At 31.0% G+C, this 24,399-nt stretch overlaps 1 protein-coding gene and 1 long non-coding RNA gene across 12 annotated transcripts in view; one reads left to right on the top strand and one right to left on the bottom strand.

Annotated features, from left to right (window-relative positions):
• LOC123674157 (protein argonaute-2) overlaps positions 1-20,323 on the top strand; it is a 33,610-nt gene extending 13,287 nt beyond the window's left edge. For 4 of the 11 annotated variants that reach the window (XM_045609061.1, XM_045609062.1, XM_045609069.1 and 1 more), the window contains 15 exons: positions 951-1,022; positions 1,515-1,762; positions 2,317-2,683; positions 3,951-4,028; positions 4,084-4,306; positions 4,972-5,080; positions 5,878-5,999; positions 7,425-7,617; positions 8,416-8,549; positions 8,963-9,147; positions 9,209-9,375; positions 12,118-12,302; positions 12,419-12,752; positions 14,072-14,271; positions 16,450-20,323. In XM_045609061.1, coding sequence (XP_045465017.1) covers positions 951-1,022; positions 1,515-1,762; positions 2,317-2,683; positions 3,951-4,028; positions 4,084-4,306; positions 4,972-5,080; positions 5,878-5,999; positions 7,425-7,617; positions 8,416-8,549; positions 8,963-9,147; positions 9,209-9,375; positions 12,118-12,302; positions 12,419-12,752; positions 14,072-14,271; positions 16,450-16,570 — 2,738 coding nt within the window. In that variant the 3' untranslated portion in view covers positions 16,571-20,323. The remainder of the gene's footprint in view (positions 1-950; positions 1,023-1,514; positions 1,763-2,316; positions 2,684-3,950; positions 4,029-4,083; positions 4,307-4,971; positions 5,081-5,877; positions 6,000-7,424; positions 7,618-8,415; positions 8,550-8,962; positions 9,148-9,208; positions 9,376-12,117; positions 12,303-12,418; positions 12,753-14,071; positions 14,272-16,449) is intronic. The other 7 variants (XM_045609063.1, XM_045609070.1, XM_045609064.1 and 4 more) reach the window with 5 other exon arrangements.
• On the bottom strand, positions 8,746-11,834 carry LOC123674159. The gene is made up of 2 exons (XR_006746590.1): positions 11,090-11,834; positions 8,746-8,893 (listed from the first exon to the last, which is right to left on the bottom strand). It is a non-coding gene; the product is annotated as an uncharacterized LOC123674159 (long non-coding RNA).
• Positions 20,324-24,399: the final 4,076 nt, after the last annotated feature.

Here is a 24,399-nt window from a genome sequence, read left to right as displayed (position 1 = left end):
TTACAGCTATATTCCAAAAAAATTTTTGGAATCAAATGTAATCCAATTGAATTCAAATTTAAATTTTTAATGGCATCTATAGAATTATTCTAACAAAAGGTGGAATGTTATTTAAACTTGTATACAAGATTTAATTATTCTCATTACTTACTATACATATATTTGGTTCTTTATTGATGAAGTAGCGTGTATGTAATTTTCAGAAATGATGATTGCATTGAATAAAAGCCGGAAAAGTCATACTCAATGAGAATTCAATATATTGTTAAAGGTCAAATACAGGTCAGTGACCTCGGTGCATGCCAGACAATGATATTGATCCTCAAGTTTTTCTTAAAAAAATGTTGAGTTTGCAGTATATTCCTATTTACAGTGTTTCAATATTGCATTGTTTTAATATTAACATCATTTTTGTTTCAACGATATCAATATTTATTGTAATAATAAAGATTTCTTCAGTCATTAATACTGGCTTATTATAAAGACAAGGAAAAGACAACTTATGAAACGCTTCTTTTGAGCTTGCCTATAATATTTTTTGACATGCGATTATAATTTTTTCTTGCGAGTATTAAAATTTATCTAGTTTCTCATGTATGATAATCATCTTTTCGATTCAAGTTTAAAGAAGATTTTGTTAGTCTGTAAATCTTGAATCAATCATTACACACAAAAATTAAAATTAATTTTAACCAAAGGAAACATATATTAAAAAAAAACAAAATGAAAAATAGCTTACATATATTGGTTGGTGAGAAATCTTTAAAACAGTGAAAAAATTACTTGCATTTCTCGTTTCTAAAGGAATTTTTTCAGGTTGCTCGAATTAAGTCAGAAAAATTATTCATGATAAATATTGAACTATAGTACAATTAAAACAAAAAAGTTTTCATCTGTAATATTAATTAGTCATTAAGATCATTTTGGTCTAATGAAAATTTCTATTTTAGAATCATGGCAAACCAATCCTCCTCGTCAGACAGGAAGTCCACCAACACAAACTACCTTTCCCGAAATTACAGGTATGTCTTTAATGTTCTAAATAATAATAAAATTGGAGTTTTAAATGAAATTATCAAAGACAATGGTAGTTACCATGAGGTTTAGGGCACTGGCATTAATGAATTATATAATATGATTATGTTATGTCTTTGTTTTGCATTTGCTTCGTGGAAATATCTGTCAAGGAAGCATGTGACTTTTTGAAATTGAAAACATTTCAGTTGAGTTTCTATTTATTAGTTCCTAATATAATTTCATGAAACCAAATTTGTAATTTGTATAACGTAATTATATGATTCAATTATAAAATACAACTTTGGATGAAATGCAATATCACCTTTCTTTAATGAAAGATACTCAACTTGAATGAGTTTTCCAAAGTAGTTCCAAATTGAAAAGAACTATCACCAAATATGTGACAAATACAATAATGCATATTGATAATTGATAACTCTATCCTGTAATGTATTCATCTTGATTAGAGGAATATTCAATATGTTTTTGTTTTTTAGCAGGTACATCTGGAGCTATTGGATCAACAAGCACCGCTGTGGCTCTACCTGGATCCGCAGCTCCTGGTCCAATTACTGCAGTCACTACTACAGTCGAAGCTCCTGTCTTTCAATGCCCTCGCAGGCCAAACTTGGGACGAGAAGGAAGACCGATTGGCCTCAAAGCGAACCACTTTCAAATATCTATGCCAAGAGGTTTTGTTCACCATTATGATGTGAACATACAACCTGATAAATGCCCAAGAAAGGTGACTCAAATATTTACATTTGTGCTGACATCTATATCCGGTAATTTTGATCAACAACTTGTTGAGAAAAGAAGTGGAATCATATTGAATAATCGAAGATTGATCCAGTGAATAATAATTTTATCAACATGAATAATGTGATTGAAATGCTAAGAAATATTGAAGCGGAGAAAAACCTAAGAAAAATTACTAAACTGAGACAAACAATCCAAAATACCATTTCACAATCTCTCAAACCAAATTTCATATGTTACTACAGAACTAGAATCAATATCAAGGACACATAATTTTTGAAGATACATCCATCTCAAATCAATAGGATTATTGAGGATCCTCTGATAAACCATTACTATGAAGAAACAACTAAAAGCTAAATTAGTAATACTAATACCTTGAATATTATTGTTCTCAGAATAGCACCTTCCTAAACTAATACCTGAATTTTATAAAGTAAATATATATGTAACTAACTGGCTGGAAGTTGATAGCCATTTGATTTATAATGAATAATGATGTTTTCTCTCTCTTCTAATGTTATCGAAATTATTTTTCAGGTGAACAGAGAAATAATTGAAACCATGGTTCATGCATATGGGAAAATATTCGGAAATTTGAAACCTGTATTTGATGGTCGTAACAATTTATACACAAGAGATCCCTTACCAATAGGTAATGCCAGAGAGGAATTGGAAGTAACTCTACCTGGAGAAGGAAAAGATAGACTTTTCAGAGTGACAATAAAGTGGGTAGCACAAGTTTCTTTATTTGGCCTTGAAGAAGCTTTAGAAGGCAGGACGAGGCAAATACCTTACGAAGCTATTGTTGCACTAGACGTAGTGATGAGGCACTTACCATCAATGAGTTACACTCCTGTTGGTAGGAGCTTTTTCAGTAGTCCAGATGGCTACTACCACCCTTTAGGTAAGTAGCATCCTAAATTTTTGAAAATTGGGCTGGGTAGTACTTTATATAGTAGTTTATGACGGCGTTGAAAAGTTTGGGATTCTTGAGTTATAATTTTACAAACTGATATTGAGATGACTGAGAAAACATTGATCAATCTTAATATATATATTTCTTGTGTGCGTGTGTATGTGACTGAACTCCTCCTAAACGACTGGACCAATTTTGATGAAATTTTTTGTGTGTGTTCGTGGAGATTCGAGAATGGTTTAGATTTACAGTTTGGTCTACTGGAAAATGTTTTTTCAATTAATTTCTTATTTATAAGGAGTTGTTGATTTTGGAATGTCAAACGATGACATTTTGTGGCTTAGACATAGAAAATCCGTGTTTTTCTCACGGCCAATTGTACGTTGCGTGTTCCAGAGTTGGAAAACCATCGAGTTTGTTTGTTTATACTCCTCATGGACTAACTAAAAATATTGTACATCCAATGGCATTACGATAAATTAAGTTTTTGTAAATTAAAAAAAAATAAATATATATGTTATAAAATGTTTTGAGTGCAAGCTTTTTCACCTTTCATTAAAATGAGTTAAAGTTTTCATTTACGATGCTGTTATTTATTTAACAAAGTAATAACTTTTCAATAATAATTTTCATCAAAGCGGTCCAGATTGTTTCAGCTCATTAAAAAAAGTATGAAATTAAAGACGTGTGTACAGGACAACGTCTGTCAGGTCCGCTAGTATAAATATAAATTGTTTGATTAGTAATCTTGTGGTTGATGAGAAAAATATATTAATATTAAACCAAAATGGTTTACATCTTGAAATATCACACCAAACTCATTTCTAAATTTCAGTTCGATCAGATGGGTAGGACTGACAAAATTGGTTTTGACCTTAAATTCTTTATCAGCGAGTAGAACCCGACCATTTAAAATTGTTCTTGGATCAAAATTCAAAAATTGTAGTCATTTGGACATATTATGATAGTTGGAACAAATGCGCAGAATTTGAGTGGCGAGATTTTCATTTTCTACACTTGACCACAAATCCAAAATCAAGTGAATGGCTGATATTGGTTACTTAAAATAAGTAAATGTATGCTATTGAAGAAGTTGGAACTTCGGTTGACAAATTTGTGTGATCTTATTATGTGCTCCATTTGATACTTCTTCCTTATAGTAATATTTTTTATTATGTAGATTCCTTTGAATCAGTGCTACCAAATTGAACTTACCTGATTTCAACATGGAGTAAATATTTACTCTTATTTTCAGGTGGTGGTAGAGAAGTTTGGTTTGGTTTCCATCAATCTGTTAGACCAAGTCAGTGGAAGATGATGCTGAATATAGATGGTAAATATACATTTATATCAAATCATTCAAAATTTTATCTTTAATCTTCTTCTAGTCTCTGCCACTGCTTTCTATAAAGCACAACCTGTTATTGAGTTTATGTGTGAGGTTTTGGATATAAGAGACATCAATGAACAAAGAAAACCTTTGACAGACAGTCAAAGGGTAAAATTTACAAAGGAAATTAAAGGCTTGAAAATTGAAATTACACATTGTGGAACTATGAGAAGAAAATACAGAGTGTGTAATGTCACTCGAAGACCAGCCCAAATGCAATCGTAAGTTGTGAATGCCTATTATATTTCCCTAATAATTAGGTCAAAAATAGTTCTAATAATTTAGTATCATTTATAATTCGATTAAATGTCAAAAATTTGTTTATATATTTTCTAAAATATATAAACATTAATAAAAAATGAAAATAATAAGTTATATTTTCAAAAGTGATCCCCCAATCAATAAAAACACTGAGATATTTGCACTGAGTTCTATTATTTTCTATTTTATTCTATTGCAAAATATCTCAATCTTTATGAAAGATATTACGAATATCATTAGACAATGCTGAAGGTTTTGGGGGTCGGACAATTCAATAGAGTAAGATAATTCCGGGCTTTCGGTTCTTCTAGTCTACTTTAGTTGGTTTTCCACCTAATTTTTTACCTACAACTACGGCATCTTCATAAGATGCATACCATAGTTGTAGGCTAAATATCAGGTGAAAAACTAATTAAACCACAGCTATGATTCTGTGGATATAATTATAAAAGCTGTCTGTTGCCACTTTAGTATTCATTCAGCTTAGTTTAAACTAAAATCTAGTACACCAGAGTGAAAACAAAGACTAATATCTATTCAATAATGTTAAAATTTTGATTCATAGTAAACCATGATGATAAAATTTGTTAAAATCCTCTAGTTTTGAGAATTTATTCATTTACAGATTTCCTCTCCAACTCGATAATGGACAAACTGTCGAATGTACGGTTGCTAAATATTTTTTGGATAAATATAAAATGAAACTTCGATTCCCTCATCTACCATGTCTCCAGGTAAGTTGAAATAAATTTAAGGGGTATTCATATGAAATATCTCATATTTGATGTTTACAAATTCTTTTTTAGAAATTGAGTTTCATAGTAATGGTGTCAGCAATTTTTTATTACTTTATATTATAATATCCAATGAGAAAACATGGATATTATAACACATTTATATCATATATTGGGTAAAAAATAAATAAAAATCTGCAACTTATGGTGGATTTATGCACCAGTCCTAAGAACTAAGACTAAACCTAAGAACTAAGACCTAAGAATTGAACGCTAACAAATTTACAAAATTTATGCATGTTTCCTAAGAACTAACACTAACAGGCCAACTGTTAAAGGCTCAGGTAAAATATAGAAGTGCACGTGCTCCGCATAGAATTTCAATTTTAACGATTACCAGTTTCTATCATTTTATGTTCTTTATTCGTGTTTATCGATGAAAAGTATTAGGTGTATTTGAAAAAATTAAATTTAATTTTTTCACAATAAATATCAACGTCAAACATCAAAGTATAGAACAAATAGAAAGTAGTTAGAGCACATGCGCATGCCTTAACTAAGAATTAACAAGAGAGTGCATAAACTCCTCTGAATTCTTAGGTTTAGTTCTTAGTTCATAGTCCATTATAAGCAGTAAATGTATTTTGGAAAATTACTTCAATGTTCCATTAATATTTTCAAAAACTAAATAAAATACAAAATAAAATGTAGTCAAAATCAGATATGGGATAAAAGAAGGGGCATGAATGAATAAAATAATTTATTGGTCACTGTTTTTTTTTTTTTTAAACAAACAGGTAGGGCAAGAGCATAAGCACACATATTTGCCTCTTGAGGTATGTAATATTGTTGCTGGGCAGAGGTGTATAAAGAAATTAACGGATATGCAGACATCCACAATGATCAAAGCAACTGCTAGGTAAGAAGCTAATTTTTTATAATTGTAGCAATAGAGCTACCGGTAATGCTAATTCAATTAAATTTTAACATTGTCCAAGTAAAAGTTTTTTATCAAATTGACTTTAGTTATATTCAGTTCGAAAATTGATTAGCGCTTCAATACTATGTTTTTCCAATCGCCATATTATGCTAGAATAAACTTGCAAAAGCAAGGGACAAAATATATCACATAGTACACAGTTTCAATATCTTAATTTCCTAAAGCTTCTTCTGAAAATTGAGAACTATGCTAAAATTACTGATGGAATTTAATTGAATTAGTTCCCTGCTTTATATACAATCCTTCTTCTGTCTATTTCATTATTGCAATTATACAGGGTGGCCATTTGAAAACGAAACAGACGAGATTACAGACGAAATAAAGTTTTTCGATAGAAATGCTCGGACAGGTCGATTTCTGTTTCGAGGGGGACAACTTAAGATGTAGGTTACGGACGCATAGCGCTTCAACCCTTGCTACTACAACCCTCACCCCCAAATTTTGAATAGGGAAGATGGGGTGAGTGATACCTCATTTGAAAGGTATTTTTATACTGATTTCAGCACAGTAATTGTTTTTTCATTTTATGCATTAGTTCTCGAAATATTCTTAACTAAGTATTTGAAAATGAAGTGGTGTTTTCATGGCACTTGTAGTGTTTTGTGAAAAATCGACATTTTGAGCTTCAAAACAACCATGACTGTGGCTTCCTTCCTAACTAACTAACGCATGAATATTTCGAGAACTAATGCATAAAATGAAAAAACAATTACTGTGCTGAAATCAGTATAAAAATACCTTTAAATTGAGGTATCACTCACCCCATCTTCCCTATTCAAAAATTGGGGGTGGGGGTTGTAGCAGCAAGGGTTGAAGCGCTATGCGTCCGTAACCTACATCTTAAGTTGTCCCCCTCGAAACAGAAATCGACCTGTCCGAGCATTTCTATCGAAAAACTTTATTTCGTCTGTAATCTCGTCTGTTTCGTTTTCAAATGGCCACCCTGTATATTTGCTAATTTGTTAATGTTCCTCATACTCATATTGAAGAGTCAGCATTGTACCATTATTTTATTCACAAAAATAATCCTGTTGAATTTAACGTTGGAAATAAGTATTTATTCAAAACTAAAAGTAAATTGAGTCCTCCATTTGAATTGTATTACTTCCATAGATATTCAGATATTTTGTTACGCTTTCACTTTTCTTCTTCATCTCACAGTGTTTTTGAAGAGACTACAGTCAAGTAGTGAAAAAATTTATTTTGACCACACATGTTTTCAAAAAGTATCAAAATATTTTCATGCTTTCATTTTTTTTAATATGAGATTTTATCTGTTTTCAGTAATTCGCTTCTTATTAATCATTAATTAAAAAAAATTAATCACTAATTTTTTTCCATTAGATCAGCCCCAGACCGAGAAAGAGAAATAAACAATCTTGTTAGAAGGGCAGATTTTAATAACGATGCATATGTACAGGAATTTGGTTTAACCATCAGTAATAACATGATGGAAGTAAGAGGTAGAGTGTTACCCCCACCAAAACTTCAGTATGGTGGAAGGGTAGCTTCTCTCAGCGGACAGGTGGGCTGGCACGTTAGTTTCTGTTATAAATTTCTTTAGTTTGTAGTGCTACAGATACTTCAATGATTGAATCTCCTTAATAACTTTGATGTGAATGTCTTATAAAAATTGAAGTTTCTGTAGGTTTCTTATTATTTTTTCAAGTATCCCAAAATGGCGTATTCCCTATCATTTTGAGATGCTTAACCAACGTTTACTGTAGACTATTATTTTATGTTTATTTTGTTTTGAGTGATTATTCGAGAAATGGCAAATTTTAAGAAATGTGGAGATTTTACACTACATTTAATACAATTTTGAAGTGTAAAGAATATACAGGTTTGATAAAAACTCAGCAATCGAGATAATTTACTATTTCGTAACTTTCAAAATGAAAATTCCAGTATGAAATATGACTTTATTCAGTGGTTACACAAGAAGATTATAAAGCCTGCATACTTCTGATTCACTTCAGCATGTGAATTTGAAAATTTATGTGTGGCATGCACTCAGCATGGGAGTTTTATTGATGTTTTTTCTCAAAATTGGTTTGAGTTTTGTTGTATTTTTATTACATTTTTTAATAACATCTTTGTTTAAGAAACCTCAAATCTAATGAGCAATTATCAACTTTATGAAACACTTGGTAATTCAAGTAACTAGTTGTCAAATAAATATACATTCTGTTTGAAATTAATATGACACGGTTAAATTGTACCTAATGCTTTTTTGCTGAAAATTTTGACAAAATTTCGTCCAATATTTCATGTTTTTAATTATTGGTAGAACTGTTCATGTAATGAAATGATTTTGGATTTTGTGATTTTACAGAGTAAACAACAGGCTCTTCCTAATCAAGGGGTTTGGGACATGAGAGGAAAACAATTTTTCACTGGTGTTGAAATCAGGGTTTGGGCAATTGCGTGTTTTGCTCCTCAGAGAACTGTTAGAGAAGATGCTTTAAGGTATTATTATATATGTGTGGACGATTTGAGTCCACTAATTTTTTACATTATTCATTTATCATCAGAAAAATTTGAAAAACAGCATAAGAAAAACAACTTTTTTTTATTCATTTATTTTTTTCATGAATTAGTCTGGTTTATTTTCAATAATAAACCTTCAGAATTTTAGAAGAGACCGATCAAATTAAACACCACATTTAACACAATGGTTTATTTCCTTTTTCATTACAGAATATCTGAACTTGTAAAAAATATTACATAATGAATATTTCATAATATCTCCTGCATAATAGGGGGTTTTCAAACTATGCTGACTTTAGATCATGTTGTTTTTCTTCAGGTTCCTGCAAAATGATTCATATATTAATACTATTCTTTTTTTTCAAACTTGTAACTACTAGATTTTTTTACAGAAATTTCACACAGCAGCTTCAGAAAATATCCAATGATGCAGGAATGCCAATCATAGGACAACCTTGTTTTTGTAAATACGCTACAGGACCTGATCAGGTGGAACCTATGTTCCGTTATCTTAAGACTACTTTCCAAGCCCTTCAGTTGGTCGTTGTTGTTTTACCTGGTAAAACGCCGGTGTATGGTAATGTTTCAAAAAAATTATACAGTTCTTCTATAATCTACTTTTCTCTTACAACTTTCAGCTGAAGTAAAGAGGGTGGGAGATACAGTTTTGGGAATGGCCACCCAATGTGTTCAAGCCAAAAACGTCAATAAGACTTCTCCACAAACACTGTCAAATTTATGTCTTAAAATAAATGTTAAATTGGGAGGTATCAACAGTATTCTCGTGCCATCAATCAGACCAAAGGTAAGGAAAGAAGTTAGTTTTTGAGTATTTTTCTGTGGATTCGGTAGAATAATAATATATTACAAGATATAGTGTATATTACTAATATCAAAGGTTTTTAATTATTACAAGTATTCAGATGGAATTGTTTTACATAATCTCTGTAAGTTTATGATGAAATGTTTTTTATCCATTATTTTCAGTTTACTTATTCCAATAATAAACCTCTAAAATAGTTCATTGAACTGAAAGTTCTAATTTATGCTCTCTAGTGTGAAATCTATAACAGTTAAAAAAAAAAATTCCGCTAGCTTCTTTATGCAACAATAGATGTTGAACTCATATCTGGTATTTATGTGAGTTTCAAGAAGTGGAATAATCCTCATTATCTTATGTCCATACTTCATAATATGTATGTCTTGAGAGAACTCGCGATCTGATATCTACCATTTAGAATAAGAGAACAAGTACAGGTGTAATGCCTCTAATATTGGGTTCTCCATACTTGCATTTAGAAATTGGAGAATAAATTTAGGTATGCAAGTACTCAATATATATGCTCTTATGAAAGGAAATTACTACAGTGTAAAATTGAACTTTACTGACACAAAATCTTATATAGAATTTTTGAACACGGTGAGAAAAAATCGTGCAAAATAGTAACTTATGCAACTAGAGTGTAAGGTGTGCCCAGAATAAATTTGATTGGATTTGATTCTCACGAATGGAATGTTTGTCAGAAAAGTGTTTTTCACTCAGGTACACTGCAATTCAAAACAGTATAATGAAGTTGAGCTTATTTTGTCTTGTCTCGCAACATCTTTTTCTATTGGATTCGATGGACTTGACTGTCGGTTGGCTTGATAAATCATATATCATGAAAAAAATTTCGTTTCACAGGTCGAATTAGATGGTTGCAAATCAACGTTCCTCTTACTTTTACTTTATTTTTGTTGTGGGAAAATTTTTTGTATGTAGTACCTTTGTAAAGATCTTTTTGTGCACTTAATGGAATTGCTGCATGAGCTGAAAGTACTGAATTCCTCAATAAATCTCAATTCATAATCTTCATAAATTTATTTTGAAGATTTTAAAGTGAGCTACATAATTATTCGTTGAAAAGCTACTGACATTAAAAGGTATTATTAGTTTTACCAAATGATTGATTCACTTTGATATCACAAGAAGGATTTTCATCTAGAGGTAGTTCAAATTTGAAATATAATTAAGTATTTTCTTGCAGTATTTTCTTGCAAATGACAAAAAGTTACTTGAGTGAAATTTGGTACTTGTATTGTTACATTTTGTTGTTTGAAATTAAGATTCTTTCCTGATGTATAGAATTCCGTTTTTCTTTCTTTAATCACATCATTTAATAGAAACTATTTGTGCTGAATTTAAAAATTCTTTCAAAAACTTAGGACAGCATTATAAAAGATGATATTTTCAGCCAGAAATTAAATATTTTCTTTATCATAGAGAAAATTTTTTAAGTCTATTGAGATATCAAAATTTTGGTTCACTGCAAGTGGTTTATATATAATATATGACCAATTTTGAAGCAATATTTAAGTTTTGATTTGAATAAGTAAAAATAATCTGATAAAAAATGATCTCAATCCAAAATATGATATTGATTTTTTCTTTTTTCATACCTATCAACTAATGTTCCATAAAATGTGTTTCAAATATTGTTTCATCAATTGAAAAATACAATGCAGTATATTGTACTCACCAGTATTGCACAAATAATTCACTAAACTTTTTTTCTGCACTATCAGTTGAGGTGTGTTGAAAAGACAATTTGCAGTTATACTATTACCCTGTCAGAACTTGAATTGCCTTATCTCTACATAATAATCTTAGCTGTGTCATTGAATCCATATCAAATTCAAAACAAATCCTTCATTGAAATTATATTGTTTATTGTGATATCAGTTTACTATATCCCTCAGTAATTCTTCAGTCTATTGATTTTGTTAAAGGATTTAGAATAGAATAATAGAATAGAATTTTTTATACTAGTCCATAGAAAAGCATATTATTTTTTAATGAAAGAGTAGTAATAGGTTATTTGTTGAAATAATTATAGACCATACATTTGTTTGATATTTTACTTTCAGAAGAACCAGTTGGAAGAACATTTTTTAATTGTTTATTCAAGTAGTCAAATAAGTTCCTTCAACACTGCAGGTCTTTACAAAACTTATCTGGAATTTTTTTTATTCATTTATTTTTAGTCTTTTAAATTTTCAATACAAATAAACATAATTGAGAGGTACGAAATTTCTTAGATTTCTGTCCTCTAAGGAAAATATTTTTAGTAGTGATCATGTATATTCACATATTTGAGGGCAATTTGTATTAACAGAGCTGCAAAATAGTTGACAAATGAATGACATCATTTCACTCTATAAAATTGCCAATGGGATATTCTTCGTGTCTGAAATTTTACAATTGATTCCATTCAGAGATAGATACACTTTATGCTTCATTGAGAAGAACAAAGGTGCAGAATGATAACATCTTTCAATAACCAGTGCAATAATTCAGATTTTTTCAATGTTTCTCTGAATTGTCTCAACTCTCAAGCAATGCCTTAGAAGTGGTTCCTCATAGATATGAGTGATTATACTGTAATTTGATCTAATTCTATTTGTATTTGTATCACTGGACATGCCATCAACCTTCCTTTGGGCAAAAGTTTAAACTTGGCAGTTTGGCTGAAATTCCCCTATTAATTCAGTTATATCTTGATTTCAGATATTCAACGAACCTGTTATTTTCTTGGGCGCAGATGTTACCCATCCGCCAGCTGGAGACAATAAGAAACCTTCAATAGCAGCAGTTGTTGGATCTATGGATGCTCATCCTTCACGTTATGCAGCGACAGTTCGTGTTCAGCAACATAGACAGGAAATTATTCAAGAACTAAGCTCTATGGTTCGGTAAGTTCTTTAATTTCATCAAATATTTCACTAAATTGTTTATTTGATCCTGATCCATCTTTTTTAATGTGATTTCAGAATATTCTTGTATAATTACTTGATTTTATTTCTTGCAGTGAACTACTCATCATGTTTTACAAATCAACTGGTGGTTACAAACCACATCGCATAATTTTATACAGAGATGGAGTTTCTGAAGGACAATTTTTGATGCTCCTTCAGCATGAACTCACAGCTATAAGAGAGGCGTGTATCAAGTTAGAATCTGATTACAAACCAGGTATCACATTTATCGTAGTACAAAAAAGACATCACACAAGACTCTTCTGCGCCGATAAAAAAGAGCAAAGTGGAAAGAGCGGTAATATTCCAGCTGGTACAACAGTGGATGTTGGTATAACCCATCCTACTGAATTTGACTTTTATTTGTGCAGTCATCAAGGAATACAGGTAAGCACTCCTTAGTTAAAGTGTGATTTTTTTGAAACATTTGCTTCTGCATGAATTTTTAACTGAAATAGTTAAAGTAATATTTTTGATTTGCTATTTAAAATAATGATTCCTTTTATGGGATTTAGGATTTGAATATTTGAATGAATCAATTTGGAAACAATCCAGAACATTTCTCAGGTAATTTTGGAGCATGATTTTGATCAGTTACTCCAAATTAAGGAAAAGTTTTTAACTGCTATCTTAAATTTTAAAGACAGGAAAATTGGAAAATATGGCTAAGAAACAAGGTTAATTCAAATCTATTTCTTTCACTTAATTAGCTAAGGCACTTCCAGTTTATGGAATTTGTCCAATTTCATGAAGGGTAAACATTGACTATTCGTTCATTTAGATTTCAGTTAGATAAAATGTTTTATTCGGTAATAATCTCCTCTGGACTTATAACAAAAAAAAAATACTGAACATGTGGACTGCACTCAAAATAAATACTAATATAGTACTTTGTCCTGAGTAGTCAAATCAGTTAGCAAATGTCAGAGGCAGGTTGTTCTGTCCAACCTGGCCCGACAGTGGATGCATTGTTTAAAATGCTGTTGTTATGTTAGGATTTTGTGGGAAATAATAAATACCAATTTATTATTCCTTATATATAAATAAATAATCAAAGAGAAATCAACCTGTCATCTTGGAAGATAATGTTAAATTTATAATCATTCTAACGAATTATAATTGTATATTATATGGTCTGGAGAAATTTTTTTCTGATTTCTTGATTTTTACCCTTTGAAATTTTTGAATTGGATTCTCAAGACAAAATTTCATGCATATTGCTCTTTAGTTTTCCACAAAATGTTTTACCTGTGGATGGATGGATTTTTATTTATTATTTTCAATATCTTTGGAATTAATCAAGAAAAAAAATATGAACCCACTCATAAAATTTTCAGATTAAAAAAGTCTGTTTGTCGTCCACAGCCTTTCTTGGAAACTATAAAAGCTATTTGTAGTTATACCGCATCCATCATCCTAGCTCTAGAATACATATTGATACTGAAGTTAAAAAAAAAATTTTTTTTTTAAAGTTAAAGTTAAAAAAAAAATTTTTTTTTTAAATTCTTATATCCAAAAATATACTACACAAATAACGGAATATTTTTCCTCATATTAAAAAATTAACATTTTTTTGGGATGCTCCTATTAATACACATTCATAATATATGTATTATAAAAGCAAAGCCATATTTGCTTATGCATGTACTACTATTTATAGTCCACCTTATCTTTTATTCTCAAATTAAAAGTCAATTATTTTGTAGGGAACCTCGAGGCCTTCACATTATCACGTGCTTTGGGATGATTCTCATTTAGATTCGGATGAATTACAATGCCTTACCTATCAGCTTTGTCATACCTATGTTAGATGTACAAGATCAGTTTCTATTCCGGCACCCGCCTATTACGCTCATTTGGTAGCTTTCAGAGCTCGATATCATTTAGTAGAGAAGGAACACGACAGGTAAGCATTAGAGTCTCTATAAAGACAATATCAAATTATTGTGAAGGATGTCATCCTTCATTTTATTTTGATGATTGTACACTAAATTTGAGAAAACTGAAGTATTTTTTGACTTCTTTATCACTTTTGTTATGATTTGAAAACAATATTGTTATTGGAAGAATTATTTGGGCTTTTTCCGTTATTTCGATGTTTCGGCAAGCATTTGCCTATAGTCTTTGGGATATTGGTCTTGAGAAGAACTGATTGCCAAACTTGTTCCATCTGGACTTGCACATTCCATACTATTTCAAAATGAGGTATAACTTGGATATTTACTCTTGCAACTCTGTTACTTTAACCACTAGTCTACTAAAGCAGATGATTATAATTGGTAATCAAATAAAAAAATTTTTTCATTTACAATTTTTCCGATTCCGCTCAGATATAAAGTAATAAGCATTTAATGATTTCAGAATTAATTCTCTTGCCTAAACGGCTGGGGATCATGTTATAATTCAGCATTAAGATTTAATAAGATCAATATTTAATCTAAGTGGTTCCCTTGCACTGCAACCTAATGATCTATTGTGCTCCATAATTCAGCGATCCAACTTACATTTTATCCTACTTATTGAGAACAATCAAAATCTATTGTCATAATTTTATGCATTTCTAAGGAACGTCATTTTCAGTTTTTCTTACTGTTTCTGAATGAAAAATTGAGCGAAAAAAGTGTTTCACAAAATCAGAGGAATTTATAGTTAAATGTTATGTTCAACTTTCCAAGACTCTCCCTGTAAAAGTTACATCTTATTTCCGGTAATGCTTAGATAAGTTAGGTGGAAGTCGTATTTCTGGATGAGCTGTTGCCAAAATTTTGTTTTTCTAGTTTGTTTTTCTGTAGTAGTTCAGTTTAACACTTATCAGTGGTGCAATGAGAAATACCCCCATACCACATTTCGAAATTAGAAAAAACATGGAAACTTCAGGTCCAGACTGAATAAGTTTGCCAATCTTCTCAGAATCAACACCCTGAAGATGGCAGGCAACGTCGGAAAGAACCAACCACAGATATAAAAGAAATGGTCGAAGTAATCCTTCTACAAATTTTCCATTATCAAGAATATTACGTCAACAATTTCATCAATGTTTATTTGACATTCTAATTTTGCTTTTTTTTTCTCAAGTTGAAGTCATTGAAGTCAAGAAAAGTGTTTTCTATTGGAATTATTTGGTACCTTAAGTGTGACAATCTTCAAAATTCAAGAATGAATATGTACTGAAAACAATTATCACATATTTTTTGTTTCATTCAATTTAATTACGGAATAGACTCGCTATGAATTACAACGGATAATTATTATTTTGTGAAGGGTTTGAGCTATAGTGTAGCGTTTGGATTCAAAAAAGCTGGTTACACTTCAAATAAATTTCAATTTGATTTTGAATGAGTGGAGTATTCATGAGAAGTATGGAAAAAAAAATCTAAGTTAAATTTGCATTATTCAATGCTTCTGGTAAGAATTCCCATTGTTCAAGGCTGCGATAATCGAACAAATTCGCTTCTAAAAGATTTGCTCCATACAGTTTGTTAATTTCAGTAATTAAGAACCTTTGATTAACCCATAGGCATATTCGGGAGAGCCGAAAATCTTTTGAATTCAGATTAGAAGAACACATTACATTAGAATGTGAAAAATGAAAAAAGCACACTTCATATCCAAAAAGATTAAATAGAAATAGGTATAGAACTACTTATGACTCAATATAATTGTAATACCAAATTTCATCGGATCACTAGAACAAGAAATAAGGACATCTCTGTAATTTCATGTCTGTGCAAGTTTAAAGCACACATCAAAAACAACTGAAATTCATATGTGATCATATGTCTACAATTCAAACAGAATACGCAAAATAAATTTCATCAAAATTTTGTAAAAATAATCTTGAGGTGAAGTGACAAAATTGAGACTACAGTCAATAAACTAAATGACATATGATTCTTGAACTCAGTGCACTATTGAGAACAGTTGATCTAACTCCAAAAATATTCCCAACCATTGTATTTCGCCGAAAGAATTTTTTTTGATGACTCAATATGTGCTAATTGATTTTGGTAGTTCATCTGAATTTTTTTCAATGTATAAGGTCACCAGGTAAAAGCTAATCATCTCAACTATCAATAAATTTAAGTTCACGTTTCAGTGGCGAAGGATCTCATCAATCTGGCTCTTCGGAAGATAGAACACCTGGGGCCATGGCCAGAGCAATAACTGTACATGCAGACACAAAAAAAGTTATGTATTTCGCTTAATTTTACAGAAACAGAAATTCTTTGGTGTTAAGAACGAAGTCAAAACATATGATGAAATTTGAATGTTGTGAAGGAAACAAATGAATGTATCTATTAAGTAATCACCAAATAATAGGTATTATTTTACTTTAGTGTTGAAGTGAAGCAAAATTGATACTTTTGTTAGTGAATGTGGTACAAATTCTAATTGCTTTATAGAACATTCTATGGATTTCTGTTAATATTGTTGATCACTTTATAAATTGCAAGTTGTAAAAAGTATGAGTTCAATGAGGAGATAACTTCTGTAGCACAACTCGCTGTTCACAAAGTATCATTAGATATTTTGATTGTTTTATATATATATAATAAATATATATTGGCAGCATGTTATGCTGAAATTGAATGTTAATATGAAAATATCACTTGATGTGCTGAAAATGATAAGTTGTTGCTGCAAAGGATATTATTTCCTTAATTTTTCAACTATATTCCTTTTACAAATTTGAAATTGAGAAAAAGAATTCAATTTGCTTCTCTATTGTTTTCCATTCAATCGTTTTGTGTACCCTTCGAATTAGTAAAGAGCCTATTGTATGCTGTATGCTTCCAGCCAAATTTCTATAATTTCAATGACAATAAGAACATGTAAAAACTGGAATATAGTTGAATTCTTTAATATTTAAGATTTACCATAAAAATTATTTTAACTCGTAATTATTTTGACGCTGATTCAATATTTTTTAATATTTCAATTTTATATTAGATTTAATTTTTGAAAACTTCGATATAAAGCTTTAATGTACGGATGTGTGGAATTGAAATCTTCGTGAATTTATTGGGCTGCTTTAACATAAATGTGTGTGAAGTTATGCAAATTGGAGGTAAGGACATAAGCAGCTCATATTTGACTAGTAATTTAAGCGGGTAATATCTTAGTGAATAATTAGTTTTGGTGCTCAATATGCAATTCATTCCTTTCTACCAATATAAATTTTTTCAAAAAATACAAACTTTCCCATTCTATTTTGCAAAGTGCGGTGTATTAGATTAATATTTTCAAACTTTTAATAATTCATTAAGCCAAATGACATTATTAGTGTTTTTAGATAAAATTTCTTGTCTGTGTTATTGGAACAAAAATTTTAAACGTATATCAATTAAATATAAAAAATCAGTAGAGAGGTTTGAAACGTATAATTTTGTGACATTTTATTATTCTAATATTTATTTAACGCGATGTTATTGATGCGTTTCCTTATAAAGATTAGAGCCTCAAAGCCAACAAATATCGTCAAAATAAAAAAATCACTTTATATAATTATTAAATGGAAAGTAATATAATTTGCAACTTTGATATTTTTCAGAAAGTGTTATTTGTATATAGTTGTTAAGTCAAAGTCTGCAAATTTTTCTTTGATTCATATAATTTACGTAGAACATTCCAAAAACGTCATACTGTCAAAAATTGTTAATTTGTTGTTTAGTGCCTGAATTCGAATTAATATAGTATTTTTTGCCAATCAAACTGCTGAATTTGAATTCTAAATTTTGGAAATTGTTCACTATATCAGTTCGTTTTAATCTAGTTTTGAAGAAAAATTAAATTTAATTTGTCTGATGTATTGCACAAATCGTTTTTCACCAAAATTTGTCTTAAATCATTTTAATATTTCTGGCAAAATACTTAGGTCTCATGCTAGAATTTTTTCAATTCTAGAACTGTTATAAAAAAAAAGTAAATTAGGTAAGCTTCCATCTTATATATGTACTAATTTTGATCGAATACCCCCTCAATATTTATATTTTAATCATTTTTTTTTTAATTTTTGAGTTATGTTATATTTATATCGGATTTCATTGATGTTGTTAAGTATGATTTACTTAGAGAGAACTAATTAAAAAGCGGAGTATATGGGGATAAATATATCACGTATGTGTAAGTTGATGTAAAAAATGCTGTGTATTAGGTATTTACTCATCCAATCATTGGAAATTTATCCTAATGAAAGGTTTTATTCAATTTTTATACATGCCAGCAAATATGAGATATTTTCCTCCATTTTGGCCATAATGAACAAGCTTCTAATATTATTTAAAAATTTTTTTTACAATGATTGGTTGTGTTGAAATTTTTCATGCTTAATTATTTTCAATTGTAATTTTTTTGCTGTATTTTTCATGAATGCATAATTGTTTCCAATTTCACTTCGTCTACTATGCTAGTCTTGTATTTTATAATTTTTTGCCTTGCCCATGTTACACAAAAAGGTATTGTATTTATTTCCTGTGATATATTTCAAGTGACCATCAACTGTGAACATTCAGTTTGCTCGATTCCAATTGTCAATCGATTTATTCATCTGTGATTCAGTCAGACATTTGTGTGGAATTAAGTCGAAACTTGTACAAAGATGTCTTTTGATGTATGTAGTCGAACAGTTCAAAAAATAGATATGATAAAATTTGAATTCTTCAGTATATGAGTTTCAGTCTTTTGCAGATTACACTGGTTAGTATTTTAAAAAATATATATTTACCACTTTAAAAATATATTTGATAGTATGGAAATTTTAATGTTTTTTATGAAAGTTTACTTTTGGTCAGTCATTCATAAAAAATTGAGTTATTAAGAATTTTCAGAGATAGCTTTCAATTTAATTTCGAAATGATAGTTGAATTTGAATGTAATTGTCAGTCAAATTAAAATTTGAAGTATATATCTAATATGAATAAATAATATAAGAATACTATTATCGTAAATCTTGTTCAATGCAATCCCAAAAGGTGCCATCAATATAATTCAAATAAAAAATCATACTCTGGAATATACTTATTCTATAATTGATGGTTTTCAATAAATTTTGATATAGCTAAATGGTATTTTGATGATTTTGACTTGAAAACGTAAGTGTTTGTATTAAAATATATATATAAATGCATTTAAATGTTGTTATTAAGAACCATGGGAAAATAGAATTTTGATGAATTGATAATTAAATCAGAATTACACAAAATCTAGCTTTAGCTTCATAAAAATATCATGACAAGATTAAATAATAATTTATCTGCTAAAAACTTTTTCTATTCTAACAGATAAATGATATTTTGAAAACTTGCTTTCAGACGTTATTATTTTGATTCAATCATCTTTGGAAACGTCTTAACCGAAAATTTCAGTGACTTCAAACCTATTATTAAAAATAACTTAAGTCCAAAATTACAAAAATATTTATTTTTGTAAAAAATTTGACAATATCTTTAAGACATTCTCTTGTTTTCATCAAGTAATTCTATTCTGAAGATTCAATGATTTTGAATGATGCTTTGTATGGTATTAATTCATATTTTATTGAGCTTTAATCTGTTGATACTACATCTCTTAATTATAAATCTAATCAATTTTTTGTTGATAAGAATGATACACAATTGTATTGAATATATGTGTATGCACTTATACTGAATGTTATATTCTAACAATCCAGAATTTTAGCCGAATTATATAGATGAATAGGATAAGATTCTTTTCACAAATTTTTGGGGATTTTGAGCTAGTTTTTCATTTAAAGTAAGGTAGTTCAAAACATTTGTTTTAGTCACATATCACATGTTCACTAACAATTTATATGTCGCGATTGTTTTTAGCTTTAATATATCTTATCTGCATTTTTAACATATCTGTTGTCCTTTTCTGATCCCAAATTGTTTTAGTTTTTGATTTAAGATTTGATGAAAAGATGTACGATATTTCAAATAAATTATGATTTATTTTCATTTGTATTATTTTGTTAAATTTAGCAATAAGAAAATGTTATCAAACCTATGTAGAAAATTCTACTCTCACAAATATTGAAATTTAGTTTCCCATATATAATATCTTGGTGGAACCACTCAGAACCCAATCCGAATATTGATACAAAATTTGATCTGTTCACATTTAGGTATTTGCATCACATCTGAAGTATGTAAATGAAATTTTCTTTTCTAACTCACAACATAACACAGATGCCTGCCAAATTCTAGGAAACTAAACTAAGAGCTATATTAACTGACAAAGAAACTGCAACACTCAGAATGAGCTTTTCAATTTTTTGTAAAATATATAGTATCTATAGCAAGGAGTAAAAGATTGAATTTGGAGAAAAAAGTCGTGAAGTTTTTTTCATGTAAACAATTATTGTAGTCGTTTTTTGCAAGTTTTTTAAATTTTTCAACAAACCTGCTGTTTGAGGAGATCCAAAGTCGATGTTTAGTTGTTGTTAAAATTCCTAGAGCATGTGTACTCGGAATTTATTGCCAGCTAAGTGAATTTGAAAGAGGTTCAATTATTTCATTTCGAAAAATCGCTAACCGTACAAAGAGAAATCCAACTGCAGTTAGGAGATGATGTCAAGCGTGGTTTGATAATTCCCGAAATCGAAGAAGAGTAGGCACCGGACGTCGAAGGGGCACAAATGAAGTTCAAGATCGACGTCTAAGACGTATGGCCATTAGAGACCGATTTAATGTATTCTGGACTGCAGCATTATCTACCCCATCTTGTGTTACCTCTGACGGTTGAGCATCGCCGGTAACGATTACAGTGGTGCAGAGAACGTCAACATTGCAATGTGGAATGGTATCAGGTCGTCTTTTCTGATGAATCTCGATTCTCCTTGGGTGCACATGATGGCCGTAGAAGGGACGTTAGACGACGTCGGGGAGAAAGACCTGAACTTCAGTTTGATGTTGAGCGTTATGTACACCGTACAGTAGGCGTTGTTGTATGGGGTGCTAATGCACATGCAAGTAGGTCACCTTTAGTCCTCATTCGTGATTACATGACAGCGCTGCGTTACCTTCAAGAAATATTGGAGCCATATGTTCTCCCTTATCTTATAACCGGCTCGGGAATCCAATATTTCATGTTGCCAGGAGTTAGTTTAAATTTTTTCGAAGCGACCCATGTGAATCTTTCGCTATGGCCGCCCCAATCTTTCGCCCATAGAGCATGTTTGGGACATCATGAGTAGAAGGCTTGGAAATTTATCTCAGCCCCCACGGACTTTTGGGCTCTGAGACATGAAGTACAGGTAGCTTGGGATAGTATCCCTCAAGAAGAAATAGACCATCTTATTGCATCAATGACGAGACGTGTTGGGGAGTGTATAGATAATCGCGGTGGACAAACACACTATTAACAAATTTATTTAAAAAAATTGTGAATCCTTCGTTTTTTCCTCCAAGTTTCAATCATTTACTCCTTGCTATACTATCTATGTTTTACCCAATGAAATTTAGATAAATAATAAATAATGCACAGGGTCGGTGCGAGTAATTTTGGCACCTGAAGCAATTAATAACAACATTTTTCAAGGCTTCCTTCATGAAAATATACTGGTATACCTACCTCATCGCTTGAATGATCTGCATCATTCACATACATCTATATTATGGTCTTGTGTATTGAAATGCTTGATTGAAGTCGTTGAAGTGTATTCAAGAATCAAATTTTTGCGTTGCACCCTAAGAGGTTGCACCCCAAAAACGTATCGTTTCGTCAATTATAATTTCTACCGACGCCACTGGTCATTTGGCTGCTGAAAAGTGGTTGCCAAGTTCACTCCGGCTAAGATTAGAGAATTTGTTAAAAGAAATCAGCTGTGAAATGTCGTTGAAATTAAAATTTATATTTAATTTATATTTAATACATTCTTCTAGGAATCCATATATTTGCCGCCCCTCTAGAGCAGACCGTGCGGTTTCAGCTTTTGCTGAGTTTCATAAAACAATTGAACATTTCGGATGATGCGGATGAATCAATATTTTAAATTCGAATTCGCATACGCTAAATAGTAGTTAATTTGATATCAAAAATCATTTTGAAATTCAAAAAAAATGTTTAATACATTCTTCAAAGAATTCGGAATTCTCGGAAAAAGTAGAAAATGCCGCCCTTCAATCTTTGCCGGCTTCTAGAGCGGGCCCTGAGGCGGCCAGCCAACTGGGCCCAAATGGCACCCCTCAAATAGAGGCGCCTAAAGCGGTCGCTTCACCTTTCCACCCCTAACGCCGTCCCTGGTTATAAGGTCACCGACCTCACCCCCTGGGAAGGGAGAATCCGAAGTTTCAGTCACCTTCTTGACGATCTGATCAGTTGAACATCGTGTTTTCGCTATAGATGTAGAACACTTTTTGCGAAATAACGAGTCTATTGTTATGGTCACACTCATCGCCTTCCACGTTCATTATAACATCCCTCCTCGCAGTGGTGTGGTGTTCCTTAACGACACACGATTTTTGACTGGGTTTATGCAAAGGGTTTATGCATGTGTTCGGACTTAATTGGAACAGAAATACCTAAAGCACGAACGGTAAGAACACTAGCTAGTCCTAGATCCCAGAGCCGCAAGTCAGTGGCGTACCCAAGGGTAGAGGATATGAGGGATTTAAACCCTCCCCAAGGCGAATATCCATTAAAGTCACAACAATCAATTATTTAATCGTGCGAAAATTGAATCAACGAATTCATCAACCAGCGGTTTTATTTTTATAAAAATAATCGTACTCTTTTGAGTACGATCTGATCCGAATCTCTTCGGCACAATCATTATTTACATATGAACTGTAAATGCCAAATTGATGATAAAACATTACTTTAAAAATGAGATTTTGAAGTATAAGCACCGAACTGCTCGAATTGAATCGGCGGCACCCATCATGCTGCTAACAATTTCTCCAATTTTAAGGACCCTAAAATGAATACATAATATCCTATTATATCTAATAATTATCCCTGCTTTGTCGCAAACAGCGGCGGATACAGCGATGATGCTTGTTGAAAAATGGAAAAAAAAGGGCTTTTTTTCATTTTTATGTGAATTTGGTACTGTGCGCCCTCCCTAAAAGAAATCTTGGATCAGCCCTTGGTCGCAAAAAATCTTTTTATCGGCATTTTGTATTCCTTCACTCACAGTGGCGACGCCAGTTTTCAAAAACAGGGGTGGCCAAGGGGTGACCGGATTTTTTTTTGGGGGCCAAAGTAAATCGAAATTATAGTTCTGCTAATCTTGTAATTATTTTTGCCTCAGTATGTAAACTTTTAGGGGGAGCCAGCAGAATTTAAGGGGGGCCCGGGCCCCCCTGACAGTGGCGTACCAAGAGTCAAGACATAAGTCTTGGGGGGATAAAGAAAAAAAAATTGAAATTTTCCTTCTTTTGAAGTTTTCCAAAGAAGTTTGCTTACTCATAATAAGATAGTGATATACAGGGTGTTTCATTGGGAAAGGGAAATACTTCACAGGTGCTTAGGTGGCATCAAGGCGGTTCTGGAGATACGCCATTTGTTGGGTCTTACTGTCTTCGTAGCCGAGATACAGGGTGTTTTATGAATTTTGCCCGTTTCTTTCTGATGCCATATCAAACGAACCACTCGGTATATTTTCTTCATATTTGTCAAATATGTTCCTAATTGACAGTCCAAACGTAACATGCAATAACCGCCTTGAAAATCCAGGTCCGGGTTAACAAAAATTTATGAATCGTTTGAATCCTCGAAACAACACCCTGTATATCAAATTTGATTGTTATCATTTTAGTTCAATGTTTCCTTTTTTGTGAATTTTTATGTACTGTATTATTTGTTATGCCAAGAGGATAAGTACTTTGTACCTTGTGTCAATGGCCTAGCTGTTGAGACACGTTAATTAAAAAAAAAAATATATATCATTATGAAAATCACAATAAACCCGGAGTTGTAACTTCCAAAATCCGAATAAAATTTTCAGTAATTCATTATTCCGAAAATAATGGTCAAACCGAGTTCCAAACAGCGAATATTTAAAACGCATATTTTTTTCTATTCGGATTTC

The sequence above is a fragment of the Harmonia axyridis genome, chromosome 2, assembly GCF_914767665.1.
Source record: "Harmonia axyridis chromosome 2, icHarAxyr1.1, whole genome shotgun sequence".
In the NCBI taxonomy this organism is placed as follows: domain Eukaryota; kingdom Metazoa; phylum Arthropoda; class Insecta; order Coleoptera; family Coccinellidae; genus Harmonia; species Harmonia axyridis.
The sequence above is the reverse complement of the archived record's forward strand: the minus strand, read 5'-3'. Positions and strand labels throughout refer to the sequence as shown.